Genomic DNA, 18,556 nt, shown 5'->3' on the forward strand with positions numbered 1-18,556 from the left:
AAGAAGGGGACAGAATCCAGATGTTTTGTCGGAGATTGAAATGTGTTGCAAAAATAAGAGGGAAGATGTTTATTTCAATCGACACCGACAGGGAAATATGGTAATGAGGACTAATGCCTTTTTGTACTTTAATAATTTTATAAGAAAACATGTTTTAGTTTTACAAGTAAAAGGCCATACTTTAAAAGAAGACTCTTGAAGATATTGTCATGATTAAAATAATAATTTTTGTCATCATCATTATCACTATGGACATTAAAATGTGTTTAATGAAAACTACAAATCACTAACCACGTCTGTTGTATTTTTAAAGAAATATTTCGTATTATTACTGGATTGATTATTAAATAACAGAGCGAGAGCACAGCTGCTGGTCTCATTGGCTGTTAAGTTTTGTGCCCGTTTGTTAAAATGTCAGCCTTTTTTAAAGGGGAACATTATCACCAAACCTATGCAAGCATCAATATATACTTTGATGTTGCAGAAAAAAAGACCATGCATTTTTTTAACCGATTTCCGAACTCTAAATGGGTGAATTTTGGCAAATTAAACGCCTTTCTGTTTATCGGTCTTTTAGCAATGACGTCAGAACGTGACGTCACCGAGGTAACAAACCCGCCATATTCATTTTCACATTACAAACACCTTGTCTCAGCTCTGTTATTTTCCATTTTTTCGACTATTTTTTGGAACCTTGGAGACATGCCTCGTCGGAGTGTTGTCGGAGGGTGTAACAACACTAACAGGCAGGGATTCAAGTTGCACCACTGGCAAGAAATCTGCCACCAGACCCCCATTGAATGTGCCAGAGTGTCTTCACATTTTACCGGCGATGCTAAGACAGACATGGCACAGAGATGTATGGATAACCTGCAGATGCATTTGCAACGATTAAGTCAACGAAATCACAAAGGTGAGTTTTGTTGATGTTGTTGACTTATGTGCTAATCAGACATATTTGGTCACGGCATGACTGCCAGCTAATCAATGCTAACATGCTATGCTAATCGATGCTAACATGCTATTTATGCTAGCTGTATGTACATTTGAAACTAGATACCCACATTTAATGCGAAACAAACACTTACCAATGGACGGATTTAAGTTGTTCCAGTGTCACAAGATGCGAAAGTCCTGATCGTTTGGTCCGCACATTTTACCGGCGATGCTAAAAGGCAGCCATGCTATGGGCCACTTCATTAGGTACACCCACGGTATAGTCGAATAACGTCAATAGCTATTCGCTCAATAGCTTCAATTTCTTCTTCAATTTTGTTTTCGCTCTCTGCCTCCATACTCAGACCATCTGTTTCAATACATGCGTAATCTGTTGAATCGCTTAAGCCGCTGAAATCCGAGTCTGAATCCGAGCTAATGTCGCTATATCTTGCTGTGGTAACCGCCATGTTGTTTGTATTGGCAGCCCTGTATGACGTCACAGGGAAATAGATAGTGGTTTCGAAGATAGCGAAAATGAGGCACTTTAAAGCTTTATTTAGGGATATTCCGGGACCGGTAAAATTTGGAAAAAAACTTCAAAAAATACAACAAGCCACTGGGAACTGATTTTTAATGTTTTTAACCCTTTTGAAATTGTGATAATGTTCCCCTTTAAGGAAACTAATAGCATTAAGTCTGTTTTAATAAAAAGTTAACATAAATTGGAATTTATCGCCGCCGGTAGGCGAGGTACACCAGTCACGCATATAATCACGTTTCGTCAAAGATATTAACGTTCTCCTAGGGGAAACTGGGTAACACAAAGCACACTGAGAAAGCTTAACTTATTGTCACTATAATAATTTGTACAAGGTTACAGTTTGCTTCTTTCTTCCCCTCCATTTATCTGCTTTCTTTTGTATTTCAAGTTATTACATATGTATTGTTGTTTTGAAACAATTGTATTGTTCATAATAGAGGTAATTATTGTTATTATTCATAATCAATAGTGCTATTGGTATTTGTATTGCTCCATTCGTAATATAATAATGTTCATTGTCATTTGTGTCATTTACTTCACAAACTGTTTCTCTGCTTTCACTATCGTATTTGTACATATCGTATTTGCTGATGTTTTTCTGTTACTGTCATGTTTGTTGTTGTCTCTCTATCGTATCCCCCTCAATCTTCCTTATTTTCCCTCTTTCTATACCGTCCTGCGCCAAATAATATAAATCCGTGTAATAAAATACAAATAAGACAAGAGAATTATCCCACACTTCTCTTTTGTAAAGTAAATCTGGAGAGCTGATATGGGTATTTACATCAACAATATGATTTACCTGAGTAGCTGGATAGGGGAAAAAAAGGAAAGAAAAAAGTATTAACTTCAAATCAAGAATAACTTAACACTTTTTTTTTTCAAATATGGCAAAATGACTCCTGCATTTTTTCTGAATTAGATAGATTTTTGCTGTTATCGGCTTTACAAACTATGAATTTTCTTAAGTGCAATGCTGCCACATAAAAACTAGCAAAATACTAAAGATAAAATAGATAACCTAAATATAAAATGTACATATCAAAAGTTTGAAACAACTTTGCTCTCGTCAAAAACATTTTTGTCCAGCAGATAACGCTATGTTTCAAAATAATAGTATGACTTTAATGTCTTTTCAACCTTTTTACTTGCAATCCACACTTTATCCCCCCTCCTTTTGTTTTGTCCCCGAGTACGTTGATATTAGCCCCTCCTGATCACACTTGTAAGGTTATACACCAGACTTCTTAGACAGCATAATGTTTACTGTTTGAAACCAAAGACATTTATCAGTCCACGTGATATAATCCCTCCTACTTCACTACTCTCTTGTCATGGAGGACTGATACTTCTGAGTGCTAGTCCTCATTAGGTAATGGTACTGATGGGATAGGATGTTTACAGTTCACCTCATACGTTTTCATTATGGTGCCACTAAACCATGACGCAATGGATGTAGCTTTTATAACACAATATTTATGTAATACTCTTATGGAGTATCAAACAAAGTACCACATTGACACACTGTCACGACTTGGACTACGGGATATTTTGTTTTTCCAACGCAAAGAATGATTTGCACGAGCCAGGCGTGAATGTAAGTACATGTTGATTTATTACTAAACAAACAGACTACAACAGAAGGCAAACAAACGGAAAACAAACTTGGCTAATGAAAAAACAAAAGACTATCATAAATGCTACAAACTACAAACATGAAACAAAAACACTTGGACTTGGGCATGAAAAAACAAAACTTGCACTGAGGCATGAATACAAAACTTACGTGGCGTGGACAAAAACGAACAGCAAGGCATGAAGCAGATGAATACGGGATGTGTAGGTACAGAAGTAGAAAGTTGCCAGGCCGAAGAACAGAAACCAAATGGCTTAAATAGCAGTGAAATAATTAGTGATGGAACAGGTGCGTTACATGACAGCTGAAATTAATAAGTTGGCATGGTAACGAAAACAAAGCAGGAAGTGCAAAACAGGAAACAAATGTCCAAAAAAACAAAACATAACATGACCAAAACCAAACATTATTTTCTTGGTGTGACACACACATTGCTTTTTAAGTGGCATCGTTTGGTATTTCCGCTTACTATCGCCAATTACCATGTGCTAATTGGTCGGTGGTATATGAAGTTAAACAACATTTTAGTACAGAAAAAACTCGATTTCAATTTCAGTACATCTTTAATCAGTAATGTATTTAATTATTAAAATTTGGGTATAACATTTTGACAACAAAATTGGGTTTGTTTTTAAAATATTGGGGTCTTCTTAGGTTAATTTAAATAAGGCAAATAATTAACCTCACACACACTCACACACACACACACACACACACGCACACGCACACGTACACGCACACAGCTGTGTAATGGTATTTCTTTAAAACTCCACAAACTGGAGCCCACGTACCACCAATAATGCTTGTGACTGCAACGATTTGATCAGAAAAAAGCTTTGATTTGTATATTAATCATTTAATGAGCGAAACTAATAAAAATGTATAAAATTCAGACCGCATGGAGTGCTTGGAACTTTAAATACGTGGACATGATGTACGCACCGCTGCTCTGTGTGGCAGCAAACAGCTGAGTTTTTTGTTAATGCACACATGTTAAAAGTGCTATTCAAATTATCTTTTATTATACGAATGAGAGATGCTACAACCAATGTAATTTAGGTCAATGTACAGTATGCCAGACAGATATGTATCTGAACAAAACAACCACATCTCAGTTTTGGTTTCTTAACCATATAGGGCCAGGGCCCATTGTTCGGCTGTGAGAGCCCCCTAGAGCAGTGGTTCTCAACCTTTTTTCAGTGACGTAGCCCCTGTGAAATGGTTTTCAATTCAAATACCCCCTATTCAGAGCAAAGCATTTTTGGTTGAAAAAAAATAAATACAGAAGTAAAATACAGCACTAGGTCATCAGTTTCTGATTTATTAAATTGTATAACAGTGCAAAATATTGCTAATTTGTAGTGGTCTTTCTTGAACTATTTGGAAAAAAAGATATAAAAATAACTAAAAACTTGTTGAAAAATAAAAAAGTGATTCAATTATAAATAAAGATTTCTACACATAGAAGTAATCATCAACTTAAATTGCCCTCTTTGGGGATTGTAATAGAGATCCCTCTGGATTCATTAACTTAATTCTAAATATCCATCCATCTATCCATCCAATTTCTACCGCTTATTCTCTTTTTGGGGTTGCGGGGGGCGCTGGTGCCTATCTCAGCTCCAATTGGGCGGAAGGAGGAGTACACCCTGGACAAGTCGCGACCTCATCATTTCTTCACAAAAAAATAAATCTTTAACATCAATACTTATGGAGCATGTCCCCAAAAAAATCTAGCTGTCAACATTGAATATTGCATTGTTGAATTTATCTTCACAGTTTATTAACTTACATTCTACATATTTTGTTTAAGTATTATTCAATAAATATATTTATAAAGGATTTTTGAATTGTTGCTATTTTTAGAATATTTTGGAAAAATCTCACATGCCCCTTGACATACATTCAAGTACCCAAAGGGGTACGCGTACCCCCATTTGAGAACAACTGCCCTAGAGGGCCATTAAAACTGTTTCTTGCCCCTGATTTCCTCAGGATGCGAAACAGCAGCGAAACGTAACCGGCATATGACGTCCGGCAATCCCCATCGCCATGCAGCGGTATAGCGCAGACTTTTACGATAACTCCCGAATCCCTGCATAATCACGTGATAGAGTAAACACTGAAGTAAACACCGTGGAACGTCTTAAGCTTTGCTGGCCATTAATACCCACAGGCGGACACGTCTGACGACATTGACTTGAGGAAAATACTTTCTTTGAAGCAAACAGTAACTTCATCCTTGGCAAGCATTGTAGACACACAAACTCGGGCTAATCACGCCCCTACTTCACCAGCCCCCGTATCCGCTGGCATTTGACACAGGACCCCATATTCGCTGCCTGGTATATGCCTGTATATGATTATTTAAGTAATATATAATGACATATTTTTTAATAAAAAAAAAAAACTTTTTATTTTAGGAATATGTCCAATACAAAAATGTGCTGTCGGCCGAGAAGGGCCACAGGACTGCTCTTTGGACGGCTTGCATTAGTTCAAAATCTAAACTCTCCAAATACATGTTCAGTTTCTGTTCAGCAAATTAGTTAGACACTTCATTAAGTACACCATCAAAGACATAGATCGTAAACTATTATCTACAGGTGTATGATCATAGCATCATAGCATCTTTGTGAAAAGTGCTGCTATATCCTCTCTGATCTGTTGAGTCATGATTATTATCTAATGTTTTGTGTCCAGCGTCTCTATAGTATGGATTACATCTCCTCGTACGGATCGAAAGGACATTTAAGCGCATAATCTGTGGTAGATGTACAGATGAGGGACGTTAAAGTAGATCATGATGTCATGTTAACCAGCTGTTGTTGAAAGCTGATTTATCGTGACATATGACCTTTGTTCCAGGTTCTGCTATTCCTGTCGGCATCGATGTCCAGGTAGAGAGCATTGACAGCATAAGTGAAGTAAACATGGTAGGTTGTGTTTAGATTTACAGCTCTACAGTACAATTCATCCTTTTCATGGTGTTTTTTTTTTGTATTTTCAGGACTTCACAATGACTTTGTACCTGAGACATTACTGGCAAGATGATCGTCTGGCCTTCCCCTCCAGCAACAATAAGAGTCGAACCTTTGACTCCCGTCTGGTGAAGAAGATCTGGGTGCCTGATGTGTTCTTTGTGCACTCCAAGCGCTCTTTTATCCATGACACAACCATGGAGAACATCATGCTGAGGGTATTCCCTGACGGCAACATTCTCTACAGTGTCCGGTAAAACAACAAAAACATTTATCACACATATATTTATATTTTGCTATTAGTCTCTAAGGTAAATGTTGCCATTTTTTCCAAAACTTTGCTGCCACCGTTAACTACAGTTATTGTATGTTTATTAAATGATCAATCAATCAATCAATCAATCAATATTTATTTATATAGCCCTAAATCACAAATAATAGCATGCAAAATAATGCATACTTGATTAATGTGTTTTTGATTGATTGATTGATTGATTGAAACTTTTATTAGTAGATTGCACAATTCAGTTGATATTCCGTACAATTGACCACTAAATGGTAACACCCGAAAAAGTTTCAACTTGTTTAAGTCGGGGTCCACGTTAATCAATTCATGTTGAAATAAGCCAAAGACTAAGACATGGTGTTGTTTAATATTTTTAATCAATAAATGGATATTTATATGTAATATTCATGCAAAATATAAATAGAATAAAGTTAAGTTAAAGTTAAATTGCCAGTGATTGTCACACACACACTAGGTGTGGTGAAATTTGTCCTCTGCATTTGACCCATCCCCTTGATCACCCCCTGGGAAGTGAGGGGAGCAGTGGGCAGCAGCGGTGCCGCACCCAGGAATCATTTATGGTGATAATAATCATGGAGAATCCTGCCCACGCAGTGCACCAGACAAGTGAGGGACAGTGGAGTTCATACTCCAACAGGCTCCTTCAGCTTCGTTCTCACAGTGTTCGATTCAAGAACTCCTTCATTCCACACTCCATCCAGCAGTATAATCACTCCCCATACAACAATAGATGATGTTTTATTACCTGACACCTTCTATGTTAGCTACTTCTCTTTGTTTATAATGTCTATTTTTTGCTGGATTTAATCTCTATTTTATGCTGCTGCTGTTATATATACTGGAATAGTGTACATTGTAATTGTCACATATTGTATATATGATATAAACATATGTTATAATATATAAGTATATATCCTATACTGTACATATACTATGTAAATATTACGTATATATGTTATATTTTATATCGCTTTTAGTCTATTTTATACCTGCATTGTCCTTTCCATCTTTTCCATTATTTGTAACTGAGCTACCGTGTGGAACAATTTCCCTTGTGGATCATTAAAGTTTGGCTAAATCTAAGTCTATAAGGAAGGAGTCTAAAATATTCAAAAATATATTATATAATAATTTTATAGTCATTGGTTCCAAACATCACCCGATAAACACATTTCTACAAAGTAGGTATCAATAATTATGAATTGAAAATATTTTCATACCTAGAGGATAAAAACAAGTTTACTACCTTCTAGGTATGTTTTTCAACATCAGGAGAGCCCTCTATACATGGAATAACACCCATTAGTCACCTTTATATTCTTTTAATCCAAGGTAGTACTGATGCCTGAGGCTTTAGGTCGTGAGTTCAAACCCCGGCTGAGTCATACCAAAGACTAAAAAAATGGGACCGATTATCTCCCTGCTTGACACTCAGGGGTAGAATTCCCGAGCACGGCTACCGCTGCTGCTGACTGCTCCCCTCACCTCCCAGGGGGTAGAATAAAGGGATGGGTCAAATGCAGAGAGTAATATCACCACACCTAGCGTGTGTGTGAGACTATCAGTGGTCTAACTTGAACGTTTTAGCTAATCAGTGGCCATGGTACTGAACAGCGTGTTCAAGTGTGTGTAATTATATTTGTCTTAAAAATACTAACAATTGTAATAATATATATCAATCAATGATTATTTATATAGCCCTAAATCTCAAAGGGCTGCACAAACCACAACACAAACCACAACGACATCCTCGGTAGAGCCCACATAAGTGCAAAGAAAACTCACACCCAGTGGGACTATGAAAAAAACAATCAACAGGGTTGTTCTGATATGTGATGCAGTCAATATGCTTCATCATATCCATGTCACTGCCTCATGTTGACAATATGGCGGCAAGACTGACAGCCTCGCACCGCAACAAGCTGCACCAGCAGATTGTAAGCAGTGACTGGCAGTAATTAGTAAATTAATTACACTGCAGATGGGTGATGCAGCTGACATTTGTTTTGCTATTTGATGCACTACTCAAACTTGCACCGACAACACTACATTTATGGAACCTAGTCTTGTTTTCTTCAAATTCACATTTTCTATATTTGTTAACTTTCAGTTGAGTCAAAGGGGACAAAAAAATGGACCCATGTGACATCTCATCAAGATCATGATGGCAATGAAAAATAATATAATGATTATGATTTAAATGGAAAAGTCTTAGTTTGTGCATCAATAATTGTCGGGGTTCAAAAATGTTACATTTTTGTCCTTTTTTGTACAAATTCCAAGTAAAATGTTTGTGTGAAAAACTTCTGAGGTCCATCCAGGCTGCCATGGACTAAACGTTTCAACATCGTATTAACGTGCAGTTATGTGCATACTGTAGCTTGTATGTGTGTTTGTTTAATGTTAAGCTGTGTTTTAGGATTACTGTGACAGCACTTTGCTCAATGGACTTCAGCAGTTTCCCTCTGGACACACAGAACTGCTCGCTGGAGCTTGAGAGCTGTGAGTATAGAAAACATTGCCTTTGTGAAATGCCACTAAGCATAAAAAGATTACTGCAACAAATATAAGTACTGCAACAAATATAAGTGTGTGCTAAAGGGGCTGTTAGCAATTTGCTTAAAGTATAAAAAAATGTTTTACCAAAAAATATAACAAGACTGGCTTATGTGACCATTAGTGGTTCAACAGAACATGTATTTTTTTTTAGAGTGTCTATACTTTCTGCAATTGTATTACATAAAGATGGTGTTGTCCACACGTACACGGTGGGAGCATGTACGCATACACAAAAGGAGTCACGGAGAAACAACTATTGATTTGCAGTAATGTTGCTGTTATGATAGAATAGAAATTGAATGATAGCTAACTTTTAATAGATGAACTTTGCTAAATCGCTGGCATTAGCTGACCATACACAAAGCTAATGCATAAGGTGCATGTGTGTTACGTATAATACGGGCATAGTTACGTCATTGCTAAATGTTGGAAGAGAGCGGTATATATTTCTTACAACACACTGGAAAGTTAGTGCCGTCTCGGCATCGGCATTAAAGTTAAAGACAGCCCCTTTAAATGTCCCATATCCTATTTTTCAACAATTGTCTTTGTCTATTGACAACCCGACGAAAGTTAAGGACCTCCCGTTTTGTGATGTTTTTGCATGTAGGTGTAGATAGATTAATGTGCAAAAGGATGACGAGGAGGTGGTCAAACAACAATCTCTTAAAAAAAACAAACCTTTTTCCTACTTTTAATCGCGCTCTTCCAATGACCAGTAAGGACACATTTAATGACTCTCAAACTGTCGGGGGAAAAAAACTCTGAAGCAGGAATGTACGACAATGGGTATTTTTTTAAATGCGCATTTCCTACACACAAAAGAAAAAATACTAAATAATAAAATACGTTTAGCTGACTGAGTGATATAAGGAGCACAGTAGCACAGGGTCAGTGAATGTGCTTCACAAAAGGAAGGAGCTGGGTTCAATCGGGGTCTTTCTGTGTGGAGTTTGCATGTTCTCCCTGTGACTGCGTGGGTTCCCTCCGGGTACTCTGGATTCCTCACACCTCCAAAGACATGCACCTGGGGATAGGTTGATGGGCTACACTAAATTGACACTAGTGTGTGAATGTGAGTGTAAATATTGTTTGTCTATCTGTGTTAGTCCTGCAAAGAGGTGGAGACCTGTCCAGGGTGTATAGCGCCTTCCACCCGAATGCAGCTGGGATAGGCTTCAGCCTCCCCCGCGACTCCGAGAGGGACACATGGTTGAAAATGGATGGATGGATGACTGACAAATAGTTTGGCCAAGGTCCAGGCTGAATTTTGAGACATGCAGCGAAGCCTGCTTTTTTTGTTTATCATGAAGTGGTGGGTGTGCATATCTATCTAGGGTCAGGTCAGAGGTGATATGTCCATGAGGAAGGTGTTTTGTACATCGTGTCATAATACAAACACATGACTTTAAAAGAGAGAGTCCGAGTGTTTTTTTTTTGTCAAAACCCACTTCAGGGACACTTTAAGAACATCATCAAAAGTACAGTTTGTGTAATAGATGACATTAAATTGAAGTATTGCATATTTGAGCACCAAAAAAACCCCCAAACCTTTAAATAAAATATTTGATTTTTATTCTGTTGGGAGAAAGCTCCAATTGTTATATATCATTTATTTTAATGTTTTTGTGCAAGTATTCACATCATAGCGTTAAAGGTAGTCACTCATTGTGTACATTTTGTTTAATGCATGATTTATTTCATAGGGCAGTGGTTCTTAAACTGTGGTACATGTACCACAAGTGGCACACGGGCGCCATCTTGTGGTACGCTAAATAATCACTTAGATAAAGTACAGTGTTTTATTTTGTTTTATTGACACACAGTGGGGCAGCACAGTGGAGCTGGGGTTAGTGCATGTGCCTCACAATCCTGGGCTCGGGATGTTTCTGTGTGGAGTTTGCATATTCTCCCTGTGACTGCGTGGGTTCCCCCCGGGTACTCCGGCTTCCTCCCACCTCCAAAGACATGCACCTGGGGATAGGTTGATTGGCAACACTAAATTGGCCCTAGTGTTTAAATGTGAGTGTGAATGTTGTCTATGCTATGAGGTGGCGACTTGTCCAGGGTGTTCCCTGCCTACCACTCAAATGCAGCTGAGATAGGCTCCAGCACCCCCTGCGACCCCGAACGGGACACGCGGTATAAAATGGATGGATGGATGGACGAGATACAGTGTTATTGTTTAAACTGTGTTTAATGTTACAATAGCCAAACTAATAAATATACTTGCTAAAAAACCTCTGCCTTGTTTTATTTGAATATTTAGGCCTACTATGCTACTGTGATTTAATGTTGGTCATTATGATGGTACTTGCAGAGCTAATTTTTTTCCGAGTTGGTACATGGTAAAAAAATGTTTGAGAACCATTGTCATTGGGGATTATATTTATGTTTCATCTGTGATGAGGTGGCGACTTGTCCAGGGTGTACCCCGCCTTCCGCCCGATTGTAGCTGGGATAGGCGCCAGCGCCCCCCGCGACCCCAAAAGGGAATAAGCGGTAGAAAATGGATGGATGGATTTATGTTTCATTCTTCTCTTTGAATTCATCAATCTTGAGCTGAGCACTTTTACCTTTTGTGTATTTAAATAGAACATGTTTCCTCGTTTCACTTACTTTCTCTCTTCTTTAAAATCAGGGAAAAGTAACGCTCCTATTTTCCTCCTTGTCCCTTCTATCAAAGATGCTTACAATGAGAACGACCTCATGCTCTACTGGAAGAACGGAAACGATTCATTAAGGACTGATGAGATCGTGCTCTCACAGTTTTTTGTTGAAGACTTCCAGCCTTCTTTTGGGCTCGCCTTTTACAGCAGTACCGGTATGTGTGATTGGACTTGTTCCAATACCCATGAAAGGAAAGTAGTATTTGTAAGCAATGCACTTTTCCTACTGTGTTCCAGGCTGGTACAATCGGCTCTACATTAATTTCATTCTCAGAAGGCACATCTTCTTCTTCATGCTCCAGACGTATTTTCCCACCATGCTGATGGTGATGCTGTCTTGGGTGTCCTTCTGGATAGACAGGAGGGCCGTACCAGCCCGTGTCTCTTTGGGTACTCAAAATAATACAACCACTTTACAATTAGGATGTTTCTCATTGTTCTAATGTCATTGAAGAAAGGTAGAGTCAGGGAATTTTTTTGGGGGGGACAGACATTAAACACTGGCTTTATCATGGTAAAACACATTTTGCATGTAGAATCAAGTTTAACCTACACATCTAACATTTTGGATGACATCCATAACTACATACTAGAATGTGTAATGAAATGCTGTCAGCCAACAAGTAGTGTCAATACATTTTTTATAAATATTAGGAGTGTCAAAATTGTATTAATCATGTACACACATAGGGTAATCATGCAATTAATTTTGACTGTACAAGCTCTTTTACCTTAACCGCTATATGCTCAGTGATCAGATCAATGCAACCAACAGGTGTGCTCATTGGAAAATTTTACTCCAAAATATAGCCTGAAAGAACTTTAGATACAAATGTTACCAGGTTTTGTCCAAATAAATGACATGCATTGAAGCAAAACATTTAAAAACGTTCCTGGAGGAAATTCTGACAATAACATTGCATTTGTGTACAAATATTTAGGTATTTTCTCATTTTAATTATGCCAGCAAGTAATCAACTGTGATTAATCATGATTATTCCAAATTCCAACATATGATCAATCAGATTTTTTTTTTTAAATAGTCCTTTGTCTGCCCTAATAAATATGTATGACGAGAGAAAAAAGGCCAAATAAACCATTAGGTTTCAAATGTTTTGGCAGTCAATAAAACAATAAATATTTTTATTAATTGTACTTTACCGAAAAAAAAAAAAATCCTTTTTGAGGTTTTGAAGACTTTTAATGAAACATACAACATTTTTTTGTAAGTAAAAGTAAACATTAAGATATGCTGTTAAGTAAACAGAAACCTTTCTTTTTAAATAATTAATTTGTTTTAAAATATAAAATAAAATAAATACTCATTTTTTTATTTATATTATTATTGTTTTATGTATGTTTAAACATCTTAAATGTCTTACCTCACAAATAAATAATACAGTATTATTGGCAATGGCATCCCAGATGGCTGCTATTCAACGGAATTCCGCTATTTTTCAAGCCAAAGTGGCATTCTTCTTTTACATTTCGATATAAAACCTCTAGCTTGGCTGCTCTCCGGCGCTCCGTGGTTAGCTGGCTTCTTAGAGTCACGTTAGCAGGCCAAGTACAGCTGAGAGTACAGCCTGTAAAGGCAGCTTCTCTCAAACCAGACAAAACATTGAACCAATGACGTAAAATATTCAAAGTCAAGCATTCTTAGAATGGCTAATATTGATATGGTAAAGATATATAGGTTGGTATATCGATATATAGGTAATATATAGGTATATATTGATATATAAGATATATAGGTTTTCAGTTTATAGCAAATAAAAGGTTGAAACCTTTGGTAAGTTTTCTTGCTCTTTTACATAATTTTTATCTTGGAAATGTCTTCCAAAGCATCTTTAAAAAATGTAAAATCTCTTCAACTTCCCCCATCAAGGCCCCCTCAAACCCTGACTGATATTTTTAAATTCCTCTATTTTTTTTTTTTTATCTCACAAGGATCCCTGATTTTGAAGTATCAATATAAATTTTTTTGTCCATAAGTTATCCACTTTCTAGCCATACTTAATTGTTTACATATACAAGCATCATGCAAATACGCCCCCTGGAGGCTCTGAGCAGTACATCCATCCATCAAATCCATCCCATCACACATGATAAAAAGAAGTGCAAAAAGATAAACATATAAGATGCATGCAAAAGTATGAAGACACTTGCTCATGCAATTGAATGAGAAGATGCGTCCACACTTTTGACGTGCACTGTATTGTCTCACATGAAGAAAAAAATTAAAAGCCTTGTGTGAAAAATAATCTTTCAGTTTATCATAACCATGTACAGTATGCTGTGTTTCAGACCAGTACATAATTGTAAGTAAATGTAAATCAGGAAAATTTCCAAACAAGATGAAAATAGTAAAAGTTGTACCGATTTATGAGATTGAAGACAAACACTAGTTTACAAACTATAGACCTGTTTCCTTACTTCCACAAATGTATAAAATATTAATAAATTTGTTTGACAACAGATTGAACACATTCATAAATAAAATGGAAATACTCACAGAGAACAAATACGGATACAGAGCCAACATTGATGGCATTAATCAAAACAACAGAATATATTTCCAATGCAATAGATGGGAAACAATGTGCAGTTGCAGTGTTAATGGATCTAACAAAAGCATTTAACAAAATTAATCTTAACATCTTAATGAACAAATTAAATCAGTATGGCATTACAGGGATCGTTTTGAAATGGGTAAGCTACTTAACCAACAAGAAACTGTACGTGAAGCTAGGCGAACACACGCTAAAATTATATTGTGGTGTACCCCAGGGGTCAAAACTAGGAGCAAATTTGTTCAATTCCTATATGCATACATCTGTAAAGTTACAAAGGACTTAAAGTTAGTATTATTTGCAGACGACACAACTATGTTTTGTTCAAAAGAGAACACACAGAAGCTAATATAAATAATAACAGAAGACATGAACCAATTTAAAAGATGGTTTGACAAAAAAAGACTATCTTTAAATCTTAGCAAAACTAAAATAATGTTATTCGGTAACATCAGGAGAGGAAAGTTAAACACAAATATAAACAGACGGAGGGTAAAATAAATACAATTTTGGGGTTCAATAATACAAACCCTGTTTCCATATCAGTTGGGAAATTGTGTTAGATGGTTTAAATGTAACTTTGATATTGGGTTTCTCTATGTAAAGTGCTTTGAGTCACTAGAGAAAAGCGCTATATAAATATAATTCACTTCACTTTTTTTTTTTTAGTTGATCAAATCACTAAATGTGTCATTCTGCATTAGGGATAAGCAATGTGGCCTAAAATCTATGTCACGATATATATTGCAACCTTTTGCAAAAGCATCTATCACGATATACAAACCCTTTTTCCATATGAGTTGGGAAATCGTGTTAGATGTAAATATAAACGGAATACAGTGATTTGCAAATCCTTTTTAACCCATATTCAATTGAATGTACTTTAAAGACAAGATATTTGATGTTCAAGCTCATAAATTTTTTTTTTTTTTTGGGAAATAATAATTAACTTAAAATTTCATGGCTGCAACATGTGCCAAAGTAGTTGGGAAAGAGCATGTTCACCACTGTGTTACATCACCTTTTCTTTTGGGAACTGAGGAAACTAATTGTTGAAGCTTTGAAAGTGGGATTCTTTCCCATTCTTGTTTTATGTAGAGCTTCAGTCGTTCAACAGTACGGGGTCTCTCCGCTGTCGTATTTTACGCTTCATAATGCGCCACACATTTTCGATGGGAGACGGGTCTGGACTGCAGGCGGGCCAGAAAAGTACCCGCACTCTTTTTTAACGAAGCCACGCTGTCGTAACACGAATGTGGCTTGGCATTGTCTTGCTGAAATAAGCAGGGGCGTCCATGAAAAAGACGGTGCTTAGATGGCAGCGTTAATGGTGCCTTCACAGATGTGTAAGTTACCAATGCTTTGGGCACTAATGCACCCCCATACCATCACAGATGCTGACTTTTGAACTTTGCGTCGATTACAGTCTGGATGGTTCGCTTCCCCTTTAGTCCGTCCGGATGACATGATGTCAAATATTTCCAAAAACAATTTGAAATGTGGACTCGTCAGACCACAGAAGACTTTTCCACTTTGCATCAGTCCATCTTAGATGATCTCGGGCCCAGAGAAGCCGGCGGCGTTTCTGGATGTTGTTGATAAATGGCTTTGCTTTGCATAGTAGAGCTTTAATTTGCACTTACGGATGTAACCACGAACTGTGTTTAGTGACAGTGGTTTACTGAAGTGTTCCTGAGCCCATGTGGTGATATCCTTTAGAGATTGATGACGGTTTTTGATACAGTGCCGTCTGAGGGATCGAAGGTCACGGTCATTCAATGTTGGTTTCCGGCCATGCCGCTTACGTGGAGTGATTTCTCCAGATTCCCTGAACCTTTTGATGATATTATGGACCGTAGATGTTGAAATCCCTAAATTTTTTGCGATTGCATTTTGAGAAACGTTGTTCTTAAACTGTTTGACTATTTGCTCACGCAGTTGTGGACAAAGGGGTGTACCTCGCCCCATCCTTTCTTGTGAAAGACTGAGCATTTTTTGGGAAGCTGTTTTTATACCCAATCATGGCACCCACCTGTTCCCAATTAGCCTGCACACCTGTGGGATGTTCCAAATAAGTGTTTGATGAGCATTCCTCAACCTTATCAGTATTTATTGCCACCTTTCCCAACTTCTTTGTCACGTGTTGCTGGCATCAAATTCTAAAGTTAATGATTATTTGCAAAAAAAAAAAAGTTTATCAGTTTGAACATCAAATATGTTGTCTTTGTAGCATATTCAACTGAATATGGGTTGAAAATGATTTGCAAATCATTGTATTGCGTTTATATTAACATCTAACTCAATTTTCCAACTCATATGGAAACGGGGTTTGTAGATGATAAAATGAACTAAAAAAATTCATTTAAAATCTCATATAATAAAGCATTGGGAAGCACTTCAATTCATTTAATAATGTTACAAAAGCAGTCATTTAGAATAATACATAACGTTGGCTATTGAGGACATTCAAACCCTTTTTATTTATTGAATCATCCATCCATTCATTATTTTACTGCTTGACCCTCTCAGGGTCACGGGGGTGCTGGAGCCTATCCCAGCTGCATTTGGGCGGAAGGTGGGGTACACCCTGGACAAGTCGCCAGCTCATCAGAATTTATTGAACCAAACTATTAAGATTCAATGAGTTGGTGCATTTGCAAACAATTAAAATTATGCAAAAAGCAATCTATAACCTGCTACCCAAGAATGTACAACAATTTTTCTTCGAGAAAAATGTAATTTAAAACATTTGTATGCACGTACAACACTTAAAACCCTTCGTATATCAGTATGTGTAATTGAATTATGGAATGGATTAAGCCGAGTGAAACAATGTAATAATATGACCCAGTTTAACAAAACTGTTCAAACTCAAAATGTTCACAAAGAAGAAGAATCCTGATGAACATCTTGAGCCTCATTGAAAAATTAGATAATCTTATTCATGGCATTATGCAAATAGTCACGTATTTAACTATTTTATTATAAGAACTTTATTTATTGTTTATTTATGTATTTAATATTTACTAACTTACTCGTTTGTCTATTTATTTATTTATTTACCTACTCGTCTATTCATTTATTCACTGTTGTGTTATTAAGACTCTAAAAACATGTGATGTTTCATATTGTAATTGTATGCTTGTTCGAAATAAACTAACATGTAGCTATATGTTATAACGAGTGCCCTGCTGTGCTCCTTGCATCCAGGCATCACCACGGTGTTGACAATGTCCACCATCATCACTGGTGTGTCCGCCTCAATGCCTCAGGTGTCTTACGTCAAAGCGGTGGACATCTACCTGTGGGCAAGCTTCCTCTTTGTCTTTCTCTCTGTCATCGAGTATGCCGCCGTCAACTATTTCACCACAGTGGAAGAGATGAAGAAGCTCAAGAGGGCAAAGGTGGCTGATGCGCCCATTTTACTATTTTTTTACTGTAATATTTCCATAAATCTCATGCGACTCATTTCACCCACAGAAAATCTTTTTTTTGCACCATCTGGATCAGCTTGCATAACCTAAAAACACAACCCTCCTCTCTTTGCTGTGTCTATTTCAGATCCCAGCGTCCTTCGACGCCACCCAGGCCATGGCTTTCGACGGCTGTTTCCATGACAACGATATCGACCTGACCTCTTTCCCAGAGGTCTCCAGCACGGCGAACACAGACAGGAACACGCAGTCACGGAACTCCACCGTGTCGGGCCCCACAGAGGGCACCAGACTACGCCGCAAGAACCCTTTAAAACACAACCTCAGCTTCATAATGAGCAACAGCTATATGATTGACTCCTACTCGAGAGTTTTATTCCCCCTGGCTTACCTGCTCTTCAACATCATTTACTGGAGTTTGTATGCATAGCAACACTATTTTTTTAAACCTATTATTATACATCATTGTAAGATGTTTTTCACAAATGATTGTATTTCAAGCTACATTGTGAACTCAGTAGTTATTGTACAACACTGGAAAATAAATGTATCCAGTACAGCGTTATCATGTGTCTTTTACACCAGTATTTTTCAACCACTGTGCCGCGGCACACTAGTGTACTGTGAGATATTGTCTGGTGTACCGTGGGAGATTATGTCATTTCACCTAATTGGGTTAAAAAATATTTTTTGCAAACCAGCAATTATAATCCGCAAATAATGTGCCGTTGTTGAGTGTCTGTGCCGTCTATAGCGTGGCAGAGTAACCGTGTAATACTCTTCCATATCAGAAAGTGGCAGCAGGTAGTTAATTGCTTTGTGGATATTGGGAACATGGTTTGTCGTGATCACAATATGCAGACTACAACGAGAGGCAGTGTGCCGGTAAAAAGGTATCTAATGCTTAAACCAAAAAT

General features: G+C 37.2%; 1 protein-coding gene across 6 annotated transcripts in view; it reads left to right on the forward strand.

Annotated features, from left to right (window-relative positions):
• The window catches only part of gabrr3a (gamma-aminobutyric acid type A receptor subunit rho3a), a 53,388-nt gene extending 35,184 nt beyond the window's left edge, over positions 1 to 18,204 (forward strand). For 3 of the 6 annotated variants that reach the window (XM_061898454.1, XM_061898452.1, XM_061898455.1), the window contains 7 exons: positions 5,985 to 6,052; positions 6,127 to 6,350; positions 8,824 to 8,906; positions 11,650 to 11,787; positions 11,870 to 12,022; positions 17,416 to 17,609; positions 17,767 to 18,204. In XM_061898454.1, coding sequence (XP_061754438.1) covers positions 5,985 to 6,052; positions 6,127 to 6,350; positions 8,824 to 8,906; positions 11,650 to 11,787; positions 11,870 to 12,022; positions 17,416 to 17,609; positions 17,767 to 18,069 — 1,163 coding nt within the window. In that variant the 3' untranslated portion in view covers positions 18,070 to 18,204. Of the gene's footprint in view, positions 1 to 700; positions 914 to 5,984; positions 6,053 to 6,126; positions 6,351 to 8,823; positions 8,907 to 11,649; positions 11,788 to 11,869; positions 12,023 to 17,415; positions 17,610 to 17,766 lie in introns of all 6 variants that reach the window. The other 3 variants (XM_061898450.1, XM_061898451.1, XM_061898453.1) reach the window with 2 other exon arrangements.
• Positions 18,205 to 18,556: the final 352 nt, after the last annotated feature.

Source organism: Nerophis ophidion, linkage group LG04, assembly GCF_033978795.1.
Source record: "Nerophis ophidion isolate RoL-2023_Sa linkage group LG04, RoL_Noph_v1.0, whole genome shotgun sequence".
NCBI classification, from domain to species: Eukaryota; Metazoa; Chordata; class Actinopteri; order Syngnathiformes; family Syngnathidae; genus Nerophis; species Nerophis ophidion.